The sequence below is a fragment of the Monodelphis domestica genome, chromosome 4, assembly GCF_027887165.1.
Source record: "Monodelphis domestica isolate mMonDom1 chromosome 4, mMonDom1.pri, whole genome shotgun sequence".
Classification (NCBI taxonomy): domain Eukaryota; kingdom Metazoa; phylum Chordata; class Mammalia; order Didelphimorphia; family Didelphidae; genus Monodelphis; species Monodelphis domestica.
The window spans coordinates 431,732,253-431,759,593 of record NC_077230.1 but is presented as its reverse complement, the minus strand read 5'-3'; the positions used below and the strand labels follow the sequence as shown (position 1 = coordinate 431,759,593).

At 44.2% G+C, this 27,341-nt stretch overlaps 1 protein-coding gene and 1 pseudogene across 1 annotated transcript; both read left to right on the top strand.

Moving 5' to 3' along the window:
* Window positions 1-26,923, top strand: LOC103106296 (zinc finger protein OZF-like). The gene is made up of 5 exons (XM_007492432.2): window positions 1-71; window positions 5,881-6,011; window positions 6,994-7,120; window positions 8,220-8,288; window positions 20,510-26,923. The coding sequence occupies exons 2-5, from the start codon at window positions 5,979-5,981 to the stop codon at window positions 21,910-21,912; spliced, it is 1,632 nt and encodes a 543-aa protein (XP_007492494.1). The 5' UTR covers window positions 1-71; window positions 5,881-5,978; the 3' UTR covers window positions 21,913-26,923.
* On the top strand, window positions 23,183-26,923 carry LOC100617507 (4-trimethylaminobutyraldehyde dehydrogenase-like; annotated as a pseudogene).
* Window positions 26,924-27,341: the final 418 nt, after the last annotated feature.

Genomic DNA, 27,341 nt, shown 5'->3' with positions numbered 1-27,341 from the left:
AGCTTCCGGTCCTGGGTCTGCTTGCGCAGCCGCAGTTTTACCCTGGACCAGCCGTGGCCTGTTGTGCTGGGGTGAGCGGAACGCTGGGGTTGGGGATTAGAGGGGAGCGCGACAGGGGCAGCGTGCGGGAGGGGACCAGGGGATGGGGGTGGACGGTGTGATTATATCAGTGCGAGCCAGCGAGTGGGTGGGTGGGTTGGGGGCGGGCAGAGTAGAGGCGCCCAAGACCCCTCCCGGACCCAGTCTCCAACCCTCTGCTGACCAAAGGCGGAGCAGGTGGGCTCGCGCTCGGGACACGCGTGTCCGTGTCCGTGGGGCCTCCCACCTTCAGACCTCCGCCCTCGCACATCCTGGGGACGCTTGTTTCCTCCCGAGCCTTTCGTCCCCGCGTTCTGCTCCCCGCACATCTTCCGGGACTCCCTGACACTCAGGCCGCCCCGTGTCCGTCCCGGGACTTGGGGGGCCCCATTCCTAGCCTCGGGCACCGCAGATGGAGCTAGAGCTGGTGTGTGCTGTTTGGGGGACCCAGTCCCCGCCCCGCCCTTTCCCGGGAGCGAAGCCTCGCTTTGTGCCCATCTCTGTTTGGGGATTCTTCTCTCCTTGGACGGGTTCTGAGGGAAGGGAGGGCCCAGGGTCAGCCCCGCCCCCAGCCTCCGTCTGTGACAGCCCCGCCCTCGGGGCTGAGGCCTCGGTTCTTTCCTTCGGGCTGTCTGCAGGGTCTTCCTGGGCCTGGAAGCTCGGGGTTGGGGGGGCTGCTGGGGTCTTTCTGCTGCCTTTTCGCCTCTTGCTCGGTTGTCCTTGGGTCTCCCGCTCTTTAAAGGCTCTTCTCTCTCCCTCTCTGTTCCCGGGAAACCCGCAAGCACCTCCCCTTCCGCCCGGCAAGCTGTATAATAGCATAACACCTTCTCCGAGTCCTTCCGGGACCCGCTTCTGACCCGCTACTCCTTGCAGACCCTTCCTGGCCCCGCGTGAGGGCGCTCTCCAGCCTCTGATTACTGTGGCTCCGCCTTGCCTTGCCTGCTATTCCCTCCGGATCGCCCTCGGTGCTCTTCCGGGTTCTCTCGTTCTCTGGGCCTTCCGCGGTGCCCTTCTTGGCCCCGGAGCGTTCAGGGAGCATCTCTAGACCTTGTTGGGGAGACAAACCCAGCAGCCAGCCCAAGAGCACCGGCGAAGCCCCAAGGCTGCTGCCATCTTCCCTGCGTGACAAACGATGTCCAGGACGCCACCTTCTGCATAAGCCTTTCCGCCATTGGCTGGAACATTCACAGGGTTGGGGGCAGCCCGAGAGCCGGGCCCAGAGAGGAGAGTCCTGGGTTCAGATGTGGCCTCAGACCCTGGGCAAGTCACTTGACCCCCATGGCCTAGCCCTTCCCGCTCTTCTGTGCAGTATTGATTCTAAGAGGGGAGGTCAAGACCAAGCCAGAACGCTGACATCATTCTTCGGGCCTTCCTCCTGTGGCTGTGTATAGAGTCGTCCTAGTTCTCCTTTGGCTGTGCTCATCCTCCTCTTTGCCGCACTAGAGAGAGCTGCTTCTTCCCCTAATCTCCTCGGGAAACACACGGCTCTCCCCACGGCTGGATCCGCCCGGGCGCCCCCTCAGTTTCCTCCTGGGCCTCTCGGGTGCTTGACATTTTGGCCACTTTGAAAGGTGTGACCTGATAGCTCAGCTTTTTGCTGAGCATTTCTCTCACCAGCAGTGATTTCTTCTGAAAACTGTCCGTTCCCATCTTTTGCCCATTTAGCAATTGGGGGTGGCTTTTATTCTTAGATTTGACAAGGCTCTGTTAAAGGGATTTTCTTAATATCTCCCTCTGAAGTCTTTTTTTTTAACCCTCACCTTCTGTCTTGGAGTCAATACTGTGTATACCAAGGCAGAAGAGCCATGGGGGTCAAATGACTTGCCCAGGGTCACACAGCTGGGAAGAGTCTGCGACCAGATTTGAACCCAGGACCTCCGGTCTCTAGGCCTGGCTCTCCATCCACTGAGGCACCCAGCGGCCCCCTCTCCCTCTGAATTCTTTAGAGGCAAGAGAGCAGGGTTTCCAAGTAGATCAGAACTGACAGAGTCAGTGAGCCAGAGCTGAGGATTCCATTACCAGGGAGAGCAGGAGACGGAGAAGGAAGGAGCACTGACAGTTGAGTGATAGAAAACTGATTGAAGGAGTGAGTGGGTGGTGGCTGTCCATTATTTAAGGAGTTAGTTAGTGAATCATTTATAGAGAGAGCACGGCTGGTGTTTGCCGGGCAAGAAGACACTGTCCTCAGAAGACTGAGGTAGAAACTTTAGATAGTTTTAGGAATTTTAGGGTTAGGGTTATAGGGTATAAGGATAAAAATTTCTCTCTCTTCTTTCTATTTGTACTTCTTTCAAATTAAACTAAGTTTTTTTATTCAACTGCTCGCCCCACTTTTTGTTGAACTCCTACTGGGTTCAAATCTGTCCTCAGATACTTCCTAGCTGTGTGACCCGGAGCAAGTCACTCACCCCCATTGTCTAGTCCTTGCCTCTCTTTTGCATTGAAACCCCTACCTTGTACTGATCCAGGGATTTTGTGTGTGTGTGTGTGTGTGTGTGTGTGTGTGTGTGTGTGTGTGTGTGTAAAATCAGGCAAAAACAATACCTCCATTTCATGTGTCCAAAAAGAACAACTCTAGAGGCCTTTGGCCTCTGGATGGAGAAGGAAAGCCGGGTTCATTGAGGACACCGAAGTGGAGGGAAATATTACATAGTTCCATATGGCTCCTGTACAGTAGAAATCCCCTGAAGGAAATGGAGCAGAGGGTGGCCTGCTTTGCCCTGCTTCAGCCGGGGGAGCATTTTCATCCTGAGGCCTTTGGAGTTCTATTGGAGACTTGCTTGTTGATGGTGGTTTGGTCGTCTTCAAATATTTCTGGTAGTTTTGCTATTGATAGGATCCATCATGTGGATGGTTTGTCTAGTAATGAACCCTCCCTGCGTCCTTGGTATAAAAGCTGGCCATGGTGTATGATCATGATTTCATGCTATCATCTCCTTGTGAGTATTTTATTTCAACTTTCTGTATCAGTGTTCATGAGTGTGAATTTTAGATTTACTCCACCCTTCTTAGTCTTTAGAATTTTAGCAACCAGGAATGTATACACCCCTACTTAAGGATTAAGTGTGGGGGAGGAAGGCCTATGACTCACTTGTGCTAACAAGTGACAAATCAGAAACAACTGACTGAACCCCTGGCCCGTTCAAAACCAAGTTTAAGACACCATTGGTACATGGGAGACACAAGAAGTGACATAAAGAACTGTCTTTATATTTCGCATCACTTCCTGTGAGAGGCACTTGGCCAGGGAATTTGACCTTGCTGGAGCTGGAGACCTCAGAATGCTTCCCTTAGACTGTCAAGTAGTGAGTGAGAAGGCTGACTCCCCTTTCCTCTGGCTTTCTGGAGTCACTAGCCTCTGCAGAGACCCCTTGGCTGAGTCTTCTGAACTCCTGCCTGGTTCAGACCAGACCAGGGCAGCTATCCTTCCCTTTTTCTTCTCTCTCTCATTTTCTTAATTTCTTCCTTCTATTGTAAATAAACCAACAAAAATTCCATTCTGACTTGAGTATTTCATTGGGATTTAGAATTTAAATCCCTGGCGACCAACTAAAATATATATTCAGTCCAATCATAGATTTTACCCTTTACATTAGGGAGATTGGGCTCTAATTTTCCTTCTGGGTTTTAGCTCTTCTTGGTTGGGCATCAGTACCATAATTGGGTCATAAGGAGAGTTTGGAAGGGTTTCTTCTTTCTGGTTTTCTAAATCATTTCCATGGAATCGGAGTTCATTGTTCTTTGAATATTTGTTAGCATTCACTTGAGAATCCATGTGGCTCTGGGCATTTTTCAAAGGGAATTCTCAAAGGATTCCTTGGACTTCTTTTTCTTGGATAGAGTTGTTTCAGTATTCCATTTTCTTTTGTGTTCATCTTGGTAGTTTATATTTTTGTGCCCGTAGATGGTCTCATTGACGGGACTCTAGTTGGACAAAGTGGTTTCTCATAATGCCTGTAACTTCATTAGTTTGGATTTCCCTTTTTCCTTTTTTGATATTGGTCCTTTGGCTTTCTTCTGTCCTTTTTAAATCAAGTTAACCCAGAGCTTAATCCAGTTTATTTTTCTATAAAACTAGAGGTTTTCTGACTTTCCATTTTATTCATCTCTCCCTTGATTGTCAGGATTTCCACTTTGGTGTGAAATTGAAAATTTGTTCTTTTTCTGCTTTCTTTTTAATTGCACTATGATTTTTAAAGTCCTTCCTGCCCTGGCTCCTTCCTACCTGGCCAGTCTTCTTATGTCTCAGCCCTCCCTGGCTACATCCCTACTGGGCCTCCTCATTCTCAGCTCTTGGCTTCCCTTGGGTCCTTGAAATCCCAGCTAAGATCCCACCTTCTGCCATTCCCAGCCCTTCTAGACCTTGTTTGCCCAAAGCCTCATCTGTTGTCTCCTGTTAGACAGTGAGGCGCCTATGGGCAGGGCAACATCAAATCCTTGGGAGTCAGCCTGCCCAGAGAAACCCTGTCTTCCTTTGGTGCTGACATCTCTCTCCTTTGGTGCTGAGAACTCTGCCGAAGAGGGGGTCACTCCAGTGGAGAGGGCATTCCAGGGGATGGAGGACAGGGCTTGGGGAGGAGAGGCAGCAGGATCCTGCCTGCAGGAAAGGCCCATCATGGGGGGTTCAGGGACTGGACAGGGCAGGATACCCCTGTGTGGGCTGGCTGGAAGTAGGAACTCTAGGCCCTTGGATCTCTCTCTCTCTTCGTTTCTTGGAGCTCAGATCCCTCTGTCTTGTGGAAGCTCTCTGTGTGGGCACAGATCTGAGCCAGGACCCTCATGCTTTCTGGCTTCTGCTTCCTGGGCATTTCCATTCAGTCTCATTGCCTTTGTCTGATCTCCTGATGGGTGTTGGGTGTTCCCCCCCCCCCCCCCCATCTACCAGAATTCCATTTGCCTCCCAGGCCTGGCTGCTGGATGAGCTCCCTGCCTCCAACTCTTTCCCAGACTCCCAGGCGCTTCTCAGACATACAGGATTTTAGTCTCCTCAGATTTACCATTGGGTCACTCTTTCCCCATGAGGACCTAGGAGTTCTCCTCTCAGCCCCACCATAGCACCCAGGTGCCCAGTTCCTGGTGAGAGATTCTGTGGTCCTACCTTCAGAGCAGCCTCCCTGGAAGGCTCCATCTGCCCTCAAGACCCCTCCATGGATACAGGGAATAATGCTCTTTGCTGCCCCCTGGCTCTTGGGCTAGCTCCCTTTCAGGCCCCAGACATTTGGATCCTTGTCTCCAGTTTCCCTCCGGGGATTCCAAGCCTAAGCTCTACCAGAGGGTCCCAGGAGTCCTCCCCAGCTCCTCAGTAGACCTCAGGGCAGGCATCCTGCTTTCCCAGGCTCTACTGCCCCCCAACACTTCTGTCACTCGGGTGTCTCTGACCTCCCTGCCATGTGCCATGTTAGAATAGCTTACCTTGCAGACCCTGCTCCTCTTACCCTCCTGCTTTCAGTCTCCCACTATTGAGAGCCCTCAGGCCTCGTACCAGGGATCTAATGTCATGCCAGATTTTGTGTCCTGGTCACAGGCCTCCCTATCTCAGAACCCTCTCCATCCCATCCTCAGTGTGTGCTAATTGGGGAGAGGGGATGCAGGGAGGGCAGGGGACCCGTCGGAGGGAGAGCAATGATTGGTCATTGAGGCTCTGACTCATCTCATCCCATCTGGGATCCCAAAGCTCCTTCTGAATCCTGCGTCTCTTTGAGGGGGCAAGAAGGGATGAGGGGTGGAGAGAAAGAGTAGGAGAAGGTGGGACCCTTTTCTTTTCCAAACTTGACCCTGCCTGCTGTCTTCCTCCCACTCTAGGCTGGAGCCTCTCCCCTGGTGGTTGGGCCAGGAAGAGGAAGGAGACACCTGTGGGAGGCCAGGGCTCATCCCAAGCAAGAGGCAGAGAGCCAGAGGGAATGGCCCCTGGGAGCCCCAGACCCTCACCCCAGGTGAGTGCAGTCCAGCCCAGCCTGACCCCCATCAGCCAATGAGGCCATTTCCGCAGTCAGGATTGTCCCCTTTCCCAGTGGATTGGTTCTTACACAAAGAGAGGCATGGACTGGATGTGATGTCAGCAGCTCTGCCCTGCCTTCTTCTTGCGGCTTCTGTGCTGATTCATGGTCCTTGGCAATGTTGAGCATAGCTCCCACTGCTGTCCTTCTCGTTCTTGCGAGTTAGCTCCCACTGCGGCCTCAGTTAATAAAATGTTCTACCATGAATGAGGGCATCAATGAGGGGATTATCCTCTCCACATCATACTTGCCCGTATTTCTGTATGACTGCCCAAACTGATGTATTTGTGCCATTAACGAACAAAAGCAGTCACAAAGCCAAGACAAAATGTTTGGACTCTACACATAATACTCTCAGCTTTCTCGAGCTCTTGGGAAGATAGATGCCACCTTTACCAGGATGGAAGGCGTCATACTGGGGAGCTCAGGCCAGATTTAGGTCACTCTCCACGTCTCCATCTTGATGAAAATGTAGTTCAGCCTTTTAGGAAATCAACCCCAGAATCCATTTTACTCTGGCGCCCCTCACAGGCCCTCTATGGCGTTTTCTTAACGTCGCATTTCTGTCCATTCTGTGAGGAAGAAATTTCACTTCTGCTGGTCTCTTTCTCCTCCAGAGATGCGCGTGTCTCTGAGGTAGAACACAAGGTGACTTCTCTGATTCCATAGGGAGGAGCATTTTGTAGTGCTGCCTTCTTCCCTGTGCTTCCATATGTAAACAGAAAATGCTTTTCCCAGGATTCCATTGGGCTTTTCATGCCCCTGGTTTCTAGCGTAGGCTCCGACCCTCATCGAGGGGAGGACGTTTGGGCCAATTCCTTCTCTGCCCCTTGTCTTCCTTCCTCAAATTGAGGAACACTGACCAGCTCCGTTCTGAAATGTGTCTCAGCTCTGAGTCCTATGAGTTTTGGTGTTCTAGGAGTTGGTGACATTCCACGATGTGGCTGTGGACTTCACACCAGAGCAGTGGGGTCTGCTGGACCATCCTCAGAAATTACTGTACAAGGAGGTCATGCTGGAGAATGCTCAGAACCTGCTGTCCCTGGGTAAGTATCCCTTTCCCTGCTCACTGAATCTGCCATCCAAAGGGGTGCCTTCCTCCCCTCCCGAGTGGGCAGAGTTTCAGGCATTTATCAAGTCTTAGAAAGGCCCATGGACTAGTCTTCTGTGCCCAGGAGACAAGGTCCTCCTGCAGCCTGGTTTTCCCATGAAAGACCTTTGCCTTGTGTGTCGGGGAGCTGGAAGTTTCCTTTGCTGCTCCCCCAGCTGTCTCCCCCTGGTTCTGGTAAGCTTCAGGTGAGTCTCAGCCTTGCAGTGGATCTCAGGCATTGTCAAACTTATCCTCTACCTGGATGAGAATTTAGCCTGCAGAATCTCTAAGAACTGATCGGGCAGCTTTCCTCAAAGATGGGCAATGAAGGGAACTCCCTTCCTCCCAAGGCCACCCCTCCTCTCTGGGAAGGGTTTTGTCTTCAGAATATTCTTTTTGTTCATAAGGAGAAGTTTGTAACTCACTTAGTCATCCACTTAAGAGCTTTAGAGCAGTAGCAGGGGTGTCCTTGTTCTTCCTGTTCACATGCCTGAAATTCTAGCATCAATGCAGGGAAAAAAGGGAAATAAGTATTTATAGACATCTACTAGGAGCCAGGCACTTTTTTAAGGACTTTGTTTAGGTATATTATCTCCCTTGATCCTCCCAATAACCGTACATTTTTTTTTGTTCTTATCATCCCCGTTTTATAATTGAGGAAACTGAGGGGAAACAGGAATTAAGTGACTTCCCTTTGGACATACAGCTAGTAAATGTCTGAGGCCACATTTGAACTCGGGTCTTCCTGAGCTCAAGTCCAGTGCTCTCCCCTCTGCACTATCAGCTTCCCCTAACTCCTAGAAAGTGGAAGTTATGCAATGTGGCCGTCCTTCTGTGAGGGAGGTTGATAGAGATAAGATTTTCTGATTCCAAACTGGTTAAGTTGTCTCCATCCTCACTAAGCCCCCAAAGCTCTCAGCAAAAACCACCCTGGATCCATCTTTGATTAGTCTTTGAAACTACCTTTTGGCCCTTCTTTCCTTTCCCCATTCCCTAATATGATTGAAATTAAAGTTTCTCTCCATCCTCATCCCTAACTTGTTCCCCATGTCCAGGGCTTCCAGTTCCTAGAGAATATCTGCTCTCCTGTTTTGAGCAAGAAGGCCTGAAGAACTCCTGTCAAGGTGAGTGAGGTGAAAGGTGGTGCCTGTGGACTGTTGTCACAAGAGGCATCTGTATGTTTCAGGGAAGGGAGTGCTTGAATTTGGGGAGGATGATCTCACATATGGTATGGGGAATATTGACCTCTTTTTTTTTATTTGAAAATTTTTATTTAATTAATTTAGAATATTTTTCCCTGGTTACATGATTCATGTTCTTTCCCTCCCCTCCTCCCCTAGCCAATAAGCAATTTCACTGGGTTTTACATGTATCATTGATCAAGACCTATTTCCATGTTATTAATCTTTGCACTAGGATGATCATTTAGAGTATACATCCCCACTTATATCCCCATTGAACCATGTGATCAAGAACTTGTTTTTCTTCTGCATTTCTACTCCCACAGTTCTTCCTCTGAGTGTGGATAGCTTCTTTCTCCTAAATTCCTCAGGGTTGTCCTGTGTCATTGCATTGCTGCTGGTAGCAAAGTCAGTTACATTCGATTGTGCTACAATGTATCCATCTTTGCTGTACAATGTTCTCCTGGTTCTGCTCCTCTCACTCTGCGTCACTTCCTGGAGGTCGTCCCAGTTCACATGGAATCCCTCCAGTTCATCATTCCTTTCAGCACAATAGTATTCCATCACCAACATATACCACAATGTGTTCAGCCATTCTCCAATTGAAGGGCACCTCCTCATTTTCCAATTTTTTGCCTCTCCAAGAATGCGGCTATGAATGTTCTTGTACAAGTCTTTTTCCTTATTATCTCTTTGGGGTACAAACCCAGCAATGGTGTGGCTGGATTGAAAGGCAGATAGTTGACCTATTATTAATTGGTGTTATTAGTTATTGATAGGCTATTGGACATTCAGTTGCTGACCATTGAGAATTTGGTTAGATCAGTAGTTGAAGAATTTAGCTGGGAATAACTTTCTTAAAAAAACCTATTTATTTCTATTAACTTCTAAAGGAGCAGGGATAGAAAAAGGGAAATAGAGATATTGAATTGGAAAGGTTTCGGAGATATATTTCCCTAAATCTAAAATATCTTAACTAAAACCCACACCCAAATCTGTCTCTCAGGATATGTCTTCTTCCTTGATTTCTCAAGCCGGACCTCACTCCTTTACTAACCTAAGCTAATTATTAATCTCCTTAAATTAGATATTCCCCACCTGCTTTCTGTCTCTCCAACTTGTCAGCTAGTAAGACAGGCCTCTTCACTCCAGCCTTTGCTCTATCCTGCCCCCTGGTGGTAATTCCAGAGGACCTAGACAGCAACTGTTTCAAGATATTTTCAAGTTATCTTCTATCAAAATCTTCCAAATGTCTCAGAGCCAGCTCCCTGGACACCCTTCCTTAACCATGACGGTCCAAAGAGTGCCCAGTAACCAGCAGTCTTTCCTGAAGGCTCCCCAGGAAAATTCTTTTCCCATCTCTTGAAAATTCCACTGTCTGAACAAAAGGAGACGAGCACCACCAACACCTCACTTATTCCTAGTTCATTACTTCGCTCATTAACAGATAACGTATCACACACAGAATTCTTTCAGCACTTTCCAGCAGTGAGATCTTGGGCAAATTGGTGAAATGAGGGGATGACGAGTCTTCTGGCTATGGCCACGTGGTCTCTCCCACTAGACTAGGAGCCCCTTGAGAGCAGGGATGGGTAAAGGCCGTAACCCATAGTAGATACTTTATCTATGGAGGCTGATTTGAGGAAGATGCAAGAAAGAGCTCATCTTGGACAGCCTCAGCCCTTGAGGTGGCTGCAAGGCAGTTCCATGCCGGGAAAAGCAGGCCAAAGTCAAGGAGGGCTGGAGAAGGTGGGACTTTCGCTTCTCTTCGGAGAAGTCGGGGAGCATCGTGGCATCAGGGCGGCCAGCGAAATCCAGGGTGTTGGCAGTTGGAGGCTCCTTCCCCTGCTTGCCTGGGAGTGACATGCTAGCATGTATCTCATGGGAGGGGGGAGGCCAGAGAGGGTAAAGGGGCAGAGGAGGAAGCCTTCGACAGCCCCACACAGGCTTTCATCTTGTTTCCTTTCCACAAGGGGTCCCTGGCGTGGTTTGAGTGGGGACCCACATGGCTGGGCGAGGACGTTGGGGAGATGACTTGAGGGGACCGAGGAGAGACCTCAAGGAAGGAACCCAGCCACCTCGCTCTTGCTGTAGCTCAGGGGTGAGGTTTGGGGTCCCAGAGAAAGGGGGCTATTGGAGAGATGCTGCCCAGATGGAATCCCCAGAGCCTTGTAAGAGATTGAATGTGTATGTGGGGGAGACACTGAGGATGGAGAGCACCGGGAGGATCAGCTGGGAGAGTGCCGACACTTATGCCCTGGAGGCTAACAGGCGTATAAGAAATGGGAGCGTGGAAAAAAGATAACAAGCTGAGTCTTGACATATCCTGCGGAGTATTAGGAGAAAGTAGGGACCCAAGAACTTGGCGAAGGCAAGAGAGTATTGACAGGAGGCGGATGATTGACTATCAGAGAGTGCAAACGACAGGAAGTGGATGATTGACTATCAGAGTGCAAATGACAGGAAGTGGATGATTGACTATCAGAAAGTGCAAAGGAGATGGAGAAGAGCCCTTTGGTTTCAGCCACGAGGAGATTCCTGGGAACTTTGGAAGGGCGTGTTTCAGCTGAAGAGTGACGTCGGGAGCCAGACCGCAGAGAGGATCGAAGACACAGAGGACAGGAAGTGGTGGCCCCATGTGCGGAGGGCTGCCTCTAGCTGGTTAGCCTTGGAAAAGCCACATCCTGGGGAGGAAGGAAGGTGCAAAGCAAAGCTTCCACAAACCTGAGGAGAGAGTTTTATTTGGGTACGTAGGAGAGGAGCTAGTAGAGACTCAGAATTAGTGGGAAAATGGGCCTGATTGTGAAGGGAGTATCTGGGGGAGGGGGGAAGAGAGTACGATCATTTATATGTCTGGGCGCTGACTTCGTGTGAGATCAGAACTAGGAAGTAAAAGGTCTCTGACAGATGTGAAATGAGGAGGAGATAAGAGTTCTGGGTAAATATACGGCCATGCTGTGATCCAAGAGTGTCGTGGGGAGCAAATGAGGTGGGAAGATAAAGGAGGTGCGAGAAAAATGGAAAAACCCTGAGGGGAGTGGGCTGGGAAGGTGGGGAGGGGGTTTGGGGTCCTTGTCCAAGGATGGCCTTGCCCTAGTGAGGGCCCCACTGAGAGTTCATAACCTAAAATTGTCGTGGCGCCAAGCAGCTCGTTTCATGATTTTCTCTATTTCTGTTCATTGATACAAGACTAGGAGTGAAGACCGCTTGGAAATGAGCTGGTCAGCCTCCTTTTTCTGGTTTCGGAGGCCCAATTTTCAAGCCAAATGCGTGGAGGTGGCTGCCAGTCTGAGTGGGGAGAGATGAGAGCTCTGGTGTCCCAGAGCAAGATGAGGAGCCCAGAAGCCACGAGTATTCTCAGTGTTGAAGAATAGCGAGTCTGGCCTGGACTGGTCTCTTCGGGTTAGAACTGGACTAAGATCATAAGAATCGAGAGAGCATCTGAAGAGGGCCGAGGCAAGTACACCCATGTGACAAGTGGGTGAGCGAGAGGTTGGGGCCTCAGCCCCGGCCCAGTCAGGGAACAGTCTGCTGTGTTCTGGGCCCTGGGCCAAGTCCTGGGGACACGAGGAGAGCCTTTAAAGTAGGAAAAAAGGCCCATTGGCCTAGTAAGACATGATAGAGGTTTTCTGTTGTTCCCCAAAAATGATCGAGGAAATCCTGGTGTTAGCAATGCTAGAAACTCACTGTTCCCTGAGAGCTGACAAGCCTGGAAGAGTTCTTTGATCCGATTTAGCAGCAGGGGGAGCGCCGGAAGAGCTGATTCTGTAAGAAGCACCAGAGCAGAGCCCCGTCTTCTGAAGTGCTTTGTTCTTGGAATCCCTTTCAACCACCCCCAAAGAGTGTGGTGACCCCTTTCATGTAATTAATGTAATTCTCCAAATAGGCTTTTAGACGTTTGCGTCGAGTTAACGAGAATGCCATTGATCACGTTGTCCAGACAAGTACTTACCTCAGACTCCAGGATAAAATCTACCTTTTTATTCCCCTTGTGACGTCCAAAAGCCAGTAGAGAATTACAAGTGTGAAATAATTACGAATATTTCATTTTGGACTTTGAACAGCTATTCTAAATGCATGATGAGTGTCAATATGAAAGGCAACATTTCTATGACTAAATACGTGCCGGCATTGACGCCAGGAATGGGAACCACAGGTTGTCTGAGAGATTTGGAACAGGCGTCAACATTAAGACCAAGATGCAATAATTTCAGTATGATATTGTATAAGATGTACTAATCATCGCTAGAAGGAACACAACCAAGGCACGTGCCCGTGGCTAATCCACCTGCTCAAACAGCCCACTCCGCCGGTGCCCGAGCCACTGGAGAGCACCCTGTTCTCTCCTGGTGACGCCAGGAGACGAGTGGCTCCTGGGAAATGGAGTTCAAGGGCACAAGATTCCAGGGACAGCCAAGTAAGACTTCCTGATTTCACCAGCAAAGAGGCTGACTTCCTGAGTGGACGCACCGAACCTTTATCTAGGGATTGTTGCTGGGCCTGGAGAATGATTGGTGCAGTAACCCGTTCCCCATTTCATGGTGGGAGGCTTCTACTGAGGAGAGAGAACAAACATATTCCTGGTCAAGGTTTGGGAATCACCAAAGAAAGAAAACGATTATGCTTTAACTATGTTGTCTCTACCAGATTCGGCCAAACGGCTTCCAGGCTTTCTTAACAGTTTTCCTCAAATAACGTTTTGTCCCCAAAGCTTAAGAAGGAAAGCTTAGAGTTTTCTTTGGTCTGGATTCAGATTCTATCAGTTCTCTTACCCTGGAAGCAGATGATGTTTTCCATCAGGAGTCCCCTGGGAAAGTTTTGAATCCTTGTATCACCGAGAATATCTGTTGTCACAGCTGGTCACTGTGTGGTATTCCTCTCACGGGACAAGGTTCTCCCGGCTCTGCTTATTTCACATGGCTTCACCTCGTCCTCCTGCTCATCATTTCTTACATCATGGATTGTATTTCATTACAATCATGTAATAGAACTTCCTCAGCCATTCCCCCATTGATGGGTGTCCCCTCACTAAGTATTGCCTATTATCTGAAGTCATTTTAAATGGAATTTTGCTTACTCTTGCTGCTAGTCTTTGTTGGTAACACATAGAAATGGTGATGATTTGTGTGTATTTATTTTATATCCCAGAAATTTGCTCAGGGTAACTATTTCAATTAGTTTCTTAGGTGATTCCCTCAGGTTCTCTAAGTATACTATCATATGACTGCAAAGAGGGATAGTTGATGTCCTCATTACCTTCTAATTCCTTTCATTTGGTTTTCTTTTCTAATCGCTAGAGCTAGCATTTCTAGGACAACATTGAAAACAGCAGTGACGTTGATCATCTTTCCTTTATTCTGTTCATCTTATTTTGAAGGGTTCTAACTCATCCCCAATACATTTAATTCCTCTTCCTGGTTTTAGATAGACATTGCTTATCATTTTATTTTATTTTATTTTTTTAAACCCTCACCTTCCATCTTGGAATCAATATTGTGTATTGGCTCCAAGGCAGAAGAGTGGTAAGGGCTAGGCAATGGGGCTCAAGTGACTTGCCATGGGTCACACAACTGGGAAATGTCTGAGACCAGATTTGAACCTAGGACCTCCCGTCTCTAGGCCTGGCTCTCAATCCACTGAGCTATGTAGTTGCCCCCACTGCTTATCATTTTAAAGAAAGCTCTTTTTTTATTCCAATTATATAGTAAATTATTGCTGGAATCTCCTTGAATAGTATTTTATTTAAAATTTTGGCATCAGTATTCATTATGGAAATTGGACTATAGTTTTCTTTCTCTGTTTTTACTCTTGATTTAGATATTAATGCTGTATTTGTTTCATAAGGAGAATTTGGTAGGTCTCTGTTTTTGTCTGTTTTGTTAAATAGTTTATGCAGTATTGGGCCTAATTGTTATTTAGATGTTTGGTAGAATTAACTTGAGTCAGTCTAGTCATGGATATTTTTTCTTAAGGAGCTTATTAATGGCTTGTTGAATGTCTTTTTCTAAGCAACAGTTATTTAAGCATTTTGTTTCCTTTTCTGTTAATCTGAGAAATTTATGTTTTTATAAATATTCATCCATTTCACTTAGATTGTCAGGTTTATTGGTACATAATGGGCAAAACAGCTCTTAATAATTACTTTAATTTTTTCTTCATTAGTGGAGAATTTATACCCTTTTCATTTATTCATTTGGTTTTTACTTTTTTTCTTTTACTCAAATTAACCAATGGTTTGTCTATTTTTTTTCCTTCATAAAACCAGATCCTAGTTTTATCACTTCAGTAATTTTCTTGCTTACAATTTTATTAATCTCTTTTGATATTCAGGATTTCCAGTTTGGTTTTTAATTAGTGATGCTTAATTTGTTATTCTTCTAGTTTTTTTAGTTGCATTCCCAATTCATTCCTTCTCTATTATTTATGTGTTTAGAAATGTAAAATTTCCCTTAAGTACTGCTTTGGCTGCATCCCATACATTTCAGTATGTTGTCATTCCCTTTAATGAAATTATTTTTTTCTGTGATTTGTTCTTTGACTCACTCATTCTTTAGGATGAAATTATTTAATTTCTGATTTTTAATCTGTGTTTCACATGGCTCTTTATTGAATGTATTTTTTTAATTGTATTATGGTCTGAAAAGATGCATTTAATATTTCTGCTTTTCTGGATTTGCTTGTGAGGTTTTTGTGTCCTAGTACAGTGATCACAAACCTTTTAGAGGTTGTCCAAATGGCAACCCTAATGCCACATGTAAAACACTACACACACCTTACTCCAAACAGGGGAGGAAGGAAGTGCTACCATTGGGCTGCTGGGCAGAGGGGCAGGTGATAGGCAAAATGTCCTCAGGTGTGTGAGGAGAGAGGGAAGAGAACAGCTCCCTCCACCATGCGTGCCATAAGTTTGCCAACATGGCCCTAGTACTTGGTCAGTTCTTATAAAGGTGCTGAGGAAAAAAGGTATTCATTTTTTTTCTTGTTTATTTTAGAATAGATTTATCCAGTTGTGAGAAGGGAAATTTGAGGTTTCCTCATTAGTATATCTATGCCATCTATTTCTTCCTGTAACCCATTTAATTTTTCCTTTAAGAATTTGGATACTGTGCTATATGGTGTATATACGTTTAGTATTGCTGTGGCTTAATTGTATGTGGTACTTTTTGGCAAAATGTAGTTTTCCTAGTTATCACTTCTAATTAGGGCTGTTATAGTTCAGAATCATGCATACTTGTTTTTCCCAGAGGGAAAATGTAATTTTTTTTAAAAACCCTTAACTTCCATCTTAGAATCAATACTACATATTGGTTCCAAGGTAGGAGAGTGGTAAGGGCTAGGCAATGGGGGTTAAATGACTTCCCAGGGTCACCCAGCTGGGAAGTATCTGAGGCCATATTTGAACCTAGGACCTCCCGTCTCTAGGTCTGGCTCTCAATCTACTGAGCCACCCAGCTGCCTCTGAAAAATGTATTTTTTAACAAAATCAAGCAATTATTTACTACTTTGTGTGCCATTAAAGAATGTTTTGCTCATACTCTTTGGACCATCATTACCAACTCTCAAGGGATCCTTGATCCCCTAAACAGAAAATGCTGCTGGAGGACTGATAATGAAGAGTGCTGTCCCTTTTGTTGCAGAAAGATGGTGGACTCAGTACTAATGGGAAAATCAAGAAGGAACCAAAGTGTTGCCAGATACTTGGGAAAGAGGGAATGGATATAAGGTAGCACAGCTTCTCCCTCCCCCCAGATAGGGCTGTTTGACTATGGAGTCAGATCTGACTAGAGCTGAAAGGTAAGAGGGAATCCCCTTTAGTCTTTTTCTTCTTTAGTTGATGTATTTCGTAATTCTCCTTCTAGTACATTGAAGATGATTGAGTCTTCAGTAAAAAACAAACAAACAAACAAAAAACTATTGGGAAAAGGATTAAGGTATAAACGAGGATAGAGGAAACAGGAAGTCCCTGACAATTTCCCTCCTAAAGCTGGTTTCAGGGGGTTTGAAGCACAAGTCTGGGACTAAGCCCCAGACTATATTATTGTCTTGGTGAGCTCAAGATGTTGGTATTTCTTGTCTCAGAGATATGGTTTTGTGAATCTTCTGCAGGATAGGCTATTGCTTTCCCCTAAGGGATGTAAACCTTAAAATTTCCCAGACCCTACTTTATAAGATTGGATTAAGACCATTCCCCATTTGGGCAGTGAACTCTACTTAAAGCAGGAATGTGAGAATTCTACTTTACCTACTTGGGTCTGCCCTAGGGAAAGATAAAGTTGTAAACTCTTTTCTGAACAATGAAAAGTACTTAAACCCATACTTTTCTTAAGCTAAGTACCTATAAAGGTCAAGCAACTTGTGAATTTACAAGGAACAAAGAACTGGAAAACTTACTCAGAGCTTTCCTGGTGTGAATTACTCAAAAATCCACACCTTCTTAGGTGTGGACTAAGAATGGGCGGTCCTTTAGAAACACCTACAGTGATTGGTAGATGTAAGGACTTAGGGGAGGTGACAGAGGAGATTTTGCCCTTAAAAATAAGAGCTCAGGGAAGAGCTGAGAAGTCATTCTGAAACATTCAGATTGGAGAGACTCATTCTGAGGAGACTGATTCTGAAACATTCAGATGGAGGAGGGAGCTGGTGAAAGCAGCTGAGATGCTGCTGGCCTGGTGTCATTAGAAATCCTTACTTAGACAGATCTTATGGTGAGTTATAAAAAACTGACTGATTCCTTTCTTCTAGGCCATATTGGCTTGAGGCCCTTCATACTTATTCCTTTCTTTCTCTCTCTTTCTTTGATTACTCATTGTATTGTTAATTAAAATCTCTATAAAACCCAATTGACTTGGTATTTGAATAATTGGGAATATTTCCCTGGCGACCACCTTATATTTGATTTTAAACCCAAGACACTGTAGTGAAACATATTTCTGCGGTCAAATTTACTCACCCTCTCTTATATCTATCACAATTTGTATCTTCCACTATTTTTATCACTACAGTTTAAGACCTCAACCATTTTAAATCTCACAGGGAAAAGTCTCTATCCTAATAACAGATGAATGGTCTGGATCTTCCATTTCTAAGCAAAGAATTTAGTGGCTATAAGTTGTCTTCTTGGTAAGGAATTTTGTTCCTTTCCTCTTCAAGCCAAGAAGAGAACTCCAGCAATTCTCCAACTGCTTCACCTTTTCACTTGGCTGGAATGTTCCATTCCCATTCCCTGATGGCAGCAGAGTTCCAGCTCATCTTTTTGTGAGATAGCTTTTCAAAATCCAGCCTTTTTCATTCATTTCTGACATTTCTCTTTCACAAATCTCCCTTTTTCTGTTGTACAGAGTCAGCCAGACATCTGTACCAAAGTCCAGTACTTACCTTATTGATTAACAGTCTATCCTATCTATCTTCTGAAATATCCTATTCTAAATATTCCACTGCCCCCAAAATAACAAATCCTAATCTATCTAAATACTATGCTAAGATCAGTATTAAAGGAAAATGGGAGGGTAGGAAAGTAATGCAAATACATAGATATTTTGAACAGAGCAACAGATTCAAAAATGTAGCATTTTTTTCTGTAAGAAACTAAATCTTCCTATCTCAATGAGCAGTAACAGTGTGCTAACTATGAACTCTTATGAAATCTATTAACTCCTGTGGTAATAATAACTCTCTTCTTTTAAAATTATATCACAAGATATATCATACTGTTCCTAGTCGATCTCTAGTTCCAAACTTCTCTAAACCAATCTTATGTGTTAATGATTAATATATTTTAGTCTTTTTTAACTGTTAGTATGTTAATCCATTAGTATCAAAGAAAGGTAATTGTCTTTCTGTACAAACTTTACATATGTACAACTATGTTGCATTACATGAGTTCTAACCAGAAGTCATTCAGACAAGAATTTTTGTATCTTCTTGCCTGCATGACTCCTGCAGAATCTCAAATAGATTGATCTTATGTACGATACAACCCAAAAATATCAGTGCTATTTTATGTATTGTTGTATGTATATTAATTACTCCATCAGTGAATCCTCTTCGTGTTATGATTTTAATGTATATGTGAATGCATTGCCCTATATGTGAAATTAACATGTATGATGAATAATCTTATGTGACTTATCATCAGTTTTTATTTTAAAGTTCTTTTGTTGTCCCTGGTGTTAATTGGATGTAAATATACAGGTCTGGTAGCTTCATCTATTCAGCATGAATATTTGCCTGTTGTCTCACCTTGATTGAAGGCCTGTGTTCTCTAGTGACTATGACATGCAGGATCATGCATGTGTGTAAGATTATCGTGTGCATGTGTGTAAGGTTGATTTTCTTTGTGTGTGCATGTAAGTAAATAAGAATCTTCATGCATGTCTGTAAGTCTTCTACTGTGCAAATCTTCATGTATGGGTATGTGCAATGTAGTTTTTTATAATCTGTTGTAAGTGTATCATATGGTTTTAAGATTTGATATTTGGATTTGGAGATGATTTGGATTTGAGATCTGGAGATGGAAACTTCCTTCTAGTCTTGATTTAACCTTCCGATGTTGGTCTAAGCAGAGATTCTTTATGATGTTATGTGTTAGAGATTTGTTCTTATCTGTTAGCAAAGATTTGTTTATTATATGGAGCTATTTCTTGAGACATAGATTTACCATATAATTTAGTGCAATGCCTTATACTATTTCTTCTTCTTCACTCTCGTAATTCTCATTTATAGGGACAATTTCAGTTGTTTCTAGGGCATTTGACATTACTTCAGATTCTGATATTTCTTTTGCATTTTTTCTAGATTTTTCTCTAGATCTTCTTTTGTGCTATCAATATTGTGGGTATAATGTTTCACGTGAGAGGCATGATACCATTGATCTTTTCCTGAAACTTTGATGGAAATAGGAGTAGTTAATATTACTTCTAAAGGGCCATTCCATCTAGGCTCAGTAGATGTTTCTCTAACAAAATTCTTCACATACACTTTATCTCCTGTTTTGATATTGTGTAGTGAAAAGTCAAGTGGTACTCTTTGGACTAATAATCCTAGCTTTCTTAGTTCTTCCAAACTATTTTGTATTTCTACTAGATAGGTGTGAATCTGGCATTCTCCTTTTAACATGGATATCTAAGATGGTTTAGCCATTCATCCATGCCACCACAATTGTCAATATAGAATTTCAAACAGGGAGATGTGCAAGTCTCCTCTGGGCCTAGTTCTAAGATGGACTAAAGCTAAAGGAAGAATATCTGTCCACTTTAGATGCGTTTGTGCACAGAGTTTTCCTATAGTTGTTTTCAATTCTTTATTCATACGTTCTACCTGTCCTGAACTCTGAGGCCTGTACACATCATGTAGACTGCTTTTGATTTCCAAGTTCTTTTATACTTCTTGCAAAATCTGTGATGTGAAATGTGATCCCCTGTCCAAGTCTATAACATTAGGAATGTCTTATCTAGGAATTATTTCCTTCAATAATGTTTTTACTACTGCAGCTGTGTTGTTGTTTTTAGCCAGATATGCCTCTATCCATTTAGTTAAATGATCCATGATCACAAGTGCATATTTATGTCCCTTGTCACTAGTCATGTTAATATAGTCAATCTGTAAACATTGGAACAGAACAATGAAAAAGAGTAATAAATCTTTTTCTCAGATGATCATGAAATTTATAAAGAATGATCATGTCATAGAATATCAGAACTGGTCAATACAGAACAATAGAGAGATTACCTGAACACAAGAGAGTCAAATTGTCAGCAATAAAATACATTTAAAGAAGGGATTGAAAGGGAGATGGAGAATTTCTGCCTAGTACAGTGGACAAAGCACTCAGTCACCGCAGTTTGAGTTCTAGCCTCAGCTGCTGGGATTTTAGGTCAGGTCAGTCATCATTCAGGGCTCATGGCCTGAGTTGTCAAGTCTTAATGAGAATCTCAATCTGCCTGTTATTCCAGGTTTGCTGTGAAAATCCAATGGACTGGCATGTGAAACTCTTTGTTAATATAATCCTCTCATCGGTGTGAGCTATTAGTTTTTTTAAATGATTCATTCCCTCCATTTAAGTTTAAAGACTTTTCTTTCTCCCTGGGGAAATTCAGTGTCACTCAGTTTACTTTCTGCTTATAGAACTAAAAGGATTCATTTATATGTGTGTTTCTTTCCATCAGATGCAGAGACCAGATTTGGTGTGAAGAAGATAAGTGAAAAACTGAAACTGTCTTCACAGATTAGCTATTCTCAATATAATGAATACAAGGATGATTTCACTAAACATGAGAGAATTTATGCCGAAGTGGAAAATTATGAATTCAGTCAACATGGAAAAGCTTTCAGAAAGAGTTCCAGGGTTACTCAAAATAAGAAAATACATCCTGAAGAGAAACCTGTAGAGTGTCATGAATGTGGTAAAGCATTTAAGAATCACTCTTACCTTATTATACATGAGAGGATGCACAGTGGAGAGAAACCTTATGAATGTAATCAGTGTGGAAAGGCTTTCATAGTTAGGGGCCATCTTGCTAGACATCAGAGAATCCACAGTGGAGAGAAGCCTTATGAATGTAATCAATGTGGAAAGACTTTCAGAGACAGCTACGGTCTTACTAGACACCAGCATATTCACAGTGGAGAGAAAATTTATGAATGTACTCAGTGTGGAAAGGCTTTCAAAGACAACTACAGTCTTACTAAACATCAGAGTATTCACAGTGGAGAGAAACCTTATGAATGTAATCAGTGCGGAAAGACTTTCAGATACAATTACAGTCTTACTAAACATCAAAGTATTCACAGTGGAGAGAAGCTTTATGAATGTAATCAGTGTAGTAAGACTTTCTTTAGAAAATCCAGTCTTACTAGACACCAGCATATTCACAGTGGAGAGAAACGTTATGAATGTAATCAATGTGGAAAGACTTTCAGAGACAACTTTTGTCTTTCTACACATCAGCTTATTCACAGTGGAGAGAAACCTTATGGATGTAATCAGTGTGGAAAGACTTTCAGATTTAGTTGCAGTCTTACCACACATCAGAGAATTCACAGTAGAGAAAGACCTTATAAATGTAATCAATGTGGAAAGACTTTCAGATGTGGTTCCAATCTTACTATACATCAGAGAATCCACACTGGAGAGAAACCTTATAAATGTAATCAGTGTGGAAAGGCTTTTGCTCGAAAGCACCGCCTTACATGTCATTACACAATCCACAATGAAAAGAAACCTCATGAGTGTCATGAATGTGGTAAAACTTTTGCTGTCCGCTCTTCCCTTATTGTACATCAGAGAATCCACACTGGAGAGAAATATGAATGTACTGAGTGTGGAAAGGCTTTCACAAACTCCTCCAGTCTTACTTATCATCAGAGAACCCACACTGGAGAGAAACCTTATGAATGTAACCAGTGTGGAAAGGCTTTCAGAATTAATTCCAATCTTGCTGTACATAAGAGAACCCACACTGGAGAGAAACCTTATGAATGTCATCAATGTGGAAAGGCTTTCTCGTGGAGGAACAGTTTTGTTTATCATCAGAGAACCCATTGTGGAAAGAAACCTGAATGTCATTGACCCCTACCCTATTTGAATAGAGCCCAGTCCATCCTAAATCACTGATCTGATCTCCTTGATTTCCAGGAGCAGATCCTGCTGCCACTGCCATTTTTCACAGGCCCCTGCCCCACTGCTGTGCTGCCATGAACACTGGCAGCTTCACAATCTCACAGCCCCTCAACCACTATGGCAGAGGTTAAGTACAGCCAGCCAAAAGTAGTGGCACCAAGGAGGCACACGAGCCAGTCACAGGTTGAGTAAAAGCTACTTTCATCTATTCTGGTGTGGAGAAAGTAGATTTGGCAGTTCACTGTGAAAAATTGCTTTTAAAAAAAGGAATAGGGACAGCTATGTGACTCAGTGGATTGAAAGACAACATAGAGATGGGAGGTCCTGGGTTTAAATCTAGCTTCAGACACTTCCCAGCTGTGTGACCCTGGGCAAGTCACTTATCCCCTATTGCTTAGCCCTTACCACTCTTCTACCTTGGAATCAATACACAGTATTGATTCTAGGATAGAAGGGAAGGGTTTAAAAAATGGAATTAAAAAAAAAAAGCAAGCATGGAGCCTTCCTGAACCTTCTGGAAGCCACCAGGATAATCAGAGAATGGAAGGATGAAATACCTTCTGTGGAGACAAGAAGCACTTGGCATGTGCATTTGAGTTAGAGTGTGGAACTCTCCTTTCTAGATTGCTTGTTGGAAGTTTGCCCCCAACGTTAGCTCGTGGCAGTGCTATGATCTTTTCCCTTTATGCCTCTGGCAGCGACACTGTTGACCAAAACCTTTACTGAGACTGGAGTGCCTTCTGGGCTCTTTGTAGAGAACCGGCTCATCCATATAATTCTTATGTGGGTTTGAATCACCTGTGGAGAGGGCTGGAAGCTGGGTTAAACTTACAGGCTAGGGAGGGTGAGGCATAGAAGGATCAGAGTGTGCTGTCATCAGGTCAGCCTGTCAGATGGTCAGAGAGAGCGAGTGACTGAGCCGAGCTGCCTTCATGAAGGAAAGGAGCAATGGGGGTTGCGGGACGTCATTCATACAGAAATATTAGCATCGTATTGGCAATCCATTCCAAGGTGAAAGAACCGATGCCAAGACAGTGGCCTGGCCTGTGCCAGACAAGAAGCTCATTTGACAGTCCTCCCTCCAGAGCCCTGGCACCCTCTCGTTCAGATGTTGAGTGTGTATCTCTGACATTACAAAGAAGCTGTGGAAATGGCTTGCCAGCCTTCCAGACTGCAAATCACGTAAAGTTCCATAAAATCTTAGACCCAACCAATTTGAGAATGCACAACTCAGTCCTGTGAAATATTAGAAATAGACCCACGAGTCTGGTCCACGAGCACTTTGCTCCCGAGTCAGCTTTTGAATGCGTCTTTACCATCTTCACAATTCGCTGTAACTGAGACCCACCTTCTTCAGTGTGGTGCAAGGTGGGGGCTGCTACAGGCCAGTTTCTACCCGGCATCATGCTGCTGCCAGTTTCTTGTACCCGCTGGCAAGAAGATCATTGAGATGGCAGCCAGAGGAGTCAAGACTCACCTGGGAGCTTGGAAGCAAATCTCCCCATATCATCTCAGACTGTGATATAGACTGCTGTGAAAGGAGTGGCGACGGCCAACTTCCTCATTCAAGGCAAGGTTTGCTGTAATGGCACAAGTGTACTTGGCCAAAGGGAAATGTTAGATGAATTCTTAGAGGAAGTAGTCAAACCCCAAAGATAAAGATTGGAGATCCCCTTGTGGAAGATACAAGAATGGGCCCCCTCATCAGTCAATCACATCTGCAACATATTCTTGCATTCATTAAAGAGGCAAAGAACTAGGGCGTAAAGTGTTGTGTGGCGGAGACTTGTATGTGCCAAAAGACCCCAAACTAAAGGATGGATACCAACCCTAACCCTACATGAAACCTTGTGTATTGGTCAATTGCAAAGATGGCATGACCCATGTGAAGGATGAGATCTTGGGGCCACTTGTGTCCATTTTGCCCATTGACACAGAAGTTGAAGTCCTCAAGAGAGCCAATGACACTACCCTTGGACTTATGAAGACAGCCAGTGTCTTCATAATAATCCTCCAAAGAACTTGCTGAGTGGTGTTCAAGGTTCAAATTGGAATATGCTACATTAATGATTCATGTTGGCCCAGTGGAATTGTCCTTAGGTGGCTAAAGATGTCAGGATCTGGCAGAGACAATGTCCATGTGACAACTGAGTACTATTCACTGCCAAAGACCATCTGAGTTGAGATGGGTGATACAGGCTGTATTCTGAAGTGCTGAGGAAAAGATCTATGAAAATAGCACCACCTGGTGGGGTCACATGATGACATCCTGACACACCTGTGAGTGAACACCCAGCCCTTTTCAGCCTTTGGAATTCTGGTTCTTCAAGAAGAGAGAATTGAGTGGCACTTTTCTTTCATCCTGATTGCTTGCTAAAATGTAATGGCATTTTCCACAGATTTGCCAAAAGATCTGTGATTTTTTTTCCCCTCCAACTTGAATCTCTACAAGACCCTAAAGTGTCAACTCTTCCATTCTTTCTAGGAGAGCAGGATATCTAGAGCTTAAAGGGATTAGATCCATCAGTGGTTTAATTGCATCTTTCTAACCTGTTTTAAAGTTATTAAGGTGATATTTTTGTTTAGTGAAGCAATTTTTTTAAAAAGCCCATACCTTCTGTCTTGCAATAAATACTGTGTATTGGTTCTAATGCAGAAGGGTGGTAAGGGCTAGGCGATGGGGGTCAAGTGACTTGCCCAGGATCACACAGATAGGAAGTGTCTGAGGTCAAATTTGAACTCAGGACTTCCCATGTCTAGGCCGGGCTCTCAAACTACTGAGCCTCCCAGCAGCCCCCCATGAAGCAAAAATTTAAAATTAAATAACCTAGACTCACCCTGTTGTTGGTAGTCAGCTTGAAAAAAGAAGTAGACAAGGACATCTTTTGCTTAGAACAGTTAGTAAACTATAGTAAGAGAGAAATTTCCAATCAGTATTATTCATTTAATGTGATTCCATAGAAGTAGTGAATGATTAACATTAATCTACATTTAGGGAAGTGTATAATTAGAATTTTGCTCCCTAAAACTCTCTTTCCCAGCTTCTGTCATCAGTGGATCCCAGGGTACAGTGACATAACCAAATGTCTCATTGACCTGACTAGAAATGCAGAACCCAAACCTCTAAAGCTCAAAGCAGAACATCTGCAAGCTATTGCAAAGCTCAAAGGACCCATTCTAGCAGCACCAGCTCTTGGTATCCCAGATTACTCCAAACCTTTCCATCTAGTTGGGCATGAGTGCAAGGGAATAGCATCAGAGGTGTTAACACAGACCCTAGGACAAAATTGCCACCCCATAGGTCACTATTGACCCAATAGTCACTGGAACTGTCCTTTGTCTCAGAGGAAGTCAGCAGACTTAGTTCTGGGGTGCCTGTTAACAGTTTTTTATGCTCACCAGATTGAAGCACTTCTGAGGAAATTTCGTACTCATTCTCTGAACAGAGAATTTCCAGTTTTGAGATTATTCTCTTGGGTAGTGAAAACAGAACTAAAGAGGTGTGTATTAAATCCAGCAAAACTCTTACCAGACTTACCCACTTGTGGGGAACCACTGCATGAGTGTAAACAAGTAGTGAAATTGGTGGAACAACCGAGGCACAGGACTTAAAAGATACACTTATTGAAAATCCTGACTTAGAACTGTTCACTGATGGTTCTTCCTACATGCATAATGGTATCCGCTACACGGGAGCCACAGTAGTCACACTGATTATTGTGAATCCCTTTTCCTTTCCCTGGCTTAATTCCTTAGCATAAGATAGTTTAGAAATAGGATAAGATAGACAAGAGTAGGCTATTTATGATTTGGGGTTAGAATATTAGGATAGGAATAAGATAAGGGGAATGTAAGTTATATTGGTAAACAAACATGAAAACATTTTGGTTCAAAATGATTTTGGGTTGTTCAAAAGGGTGGATTGTTAGAGGAGAAAAGGAAAGTGGGTTGCAAGCAAGCGACAGGAAAGAGGTTTTGACAGGCAGCACTGCATGCCAAGGAACTATTCAAGACACGATCTAGAATGAGGACATTTGAAAAGGGGACACAGAAAATGGCAAGAGGCTTTTGGTTTCCTGTTTCTAGGAGAGCCTGAAGCTCCAACTTCCTCTGGCTTGTGATTTTTATCAAGTCAAGGAGGGACTTTGTTCTTATCCACTTGAAACTGAAGTCACCAGCTCTGGTATCCTGAGTGAAGACTCTGCCCTGACTTCTCTCCTTGTTTTAGCCTCGTGAGAGATGGTATCCAGCTGCGCTGAGATCTGTGTGCAGCAAGCCTTCAAAGAAAGACCAGATGGCCTACAGCCATCTTGGGCCTCACCGGCCTGGCTTGGTCCCTGAAATAAAGGGCTAACCTACCGGAACTAAGAACTATATCTTGCCAAACTGCATTTGGGAGGATTTGTCAGGTCGTACGATAGCTGGGGAAATCTTAGGCAGCCTGTGTAGAGAACTAGGTGGCCTCAAGACCCAAAGGTGTTCCTTTGCAGGAACTGTAAGAAAGGTGGGATAATTAGCTAGTATTTCGTAGACTAGGGTGTCCTATCCCCATCCTCCCATGCTGCCTACTTGACAATACAAACTGTATTTGTTTGTAAACCTGGTCTAAGAGCTAAGTGCGCTGGGTCTGTGGAATGGTTTACTGGCCTCTCCTCGCTAGAGGTTATCAAGAAACCAACAACCCTCGGTATCACCCTCTTACTGAACCATCAGGATTACCTTCTTGTTTCCGTTCTCTCCTCAAACATTTCCCATCTTCATTCTCTTGCTATGTCTTTACGTTGGGGAGATAGACGTCTTGTGTAGTTCCACCCTCTCTTTTCTCCTGGAAACGGGACTGGAGGTTGAGTAAGAGTTGGCTAGGAGAACTTTACCCGTGTTCTTTACTTGGGCTTTCTCATTTTGTTTCTTTTATTTCTTCTACTTCCAAGTGATTATTAATAAATCTCATAAGATATTATACTTGGAATTATTGGATATTAATTTAATTTTCATAGAAGTGAAGGAGAATTAATTGACCCTGATTTCACAAAACAATAAGTAATTAGGTTAGGAACAACAACTAAATTCTTCAAGTTAGATTATGGGGCCTCTTCAAACATATTCCTGCTTCACCACAATTAAGGGGTCCCCACCCTAGTTTTGACCATCCAGGTTCCTCATGGCATGGGATGTCACAAGGTTGTACCTCATAGCACAGGCTATCTATAAAGCTAGATGGGAAGTCCCTGGCTACTTCACCTGATTGGCTAGCCTTAGGAAGAATATGACCTTCTCAGCTCTTAGACATGTTCCAACCCTGGGAACCCTGCCTTGTCTCCAGAGGAATGAACTAGCAGGAGCCATCCCTGCGCCTGTCTAATTTTTTTTTTAAGCCC

What these genes read in the sequence shown, in the direction of transcription:
- LOC103106296 (XM_007492432.2), top strand. Translation starts at nt 5,979, where the DNA reads ATGGCCCCTGGGAGCCCCAGACCCTCACCCCAG. An exon ending in TCAGAACCTGCTGTCCCTGG is followed by an intron (nt 7,121 to 8,219) that starts GTAAGTATCCCT and finishes CCCCATGTCCAG; the next exon opens with GGCTTCCAGTTCCTAGAGAA. An exon ending in CCTGAAGAACTCCTGTCAAG is followed by an intron (nt 8,289 to 20,509) that starts GTGAGTGAGGTG and finishes TCTTTCCATCAG; the next exon opens with ATGCAGAGACCAGATTTGGT.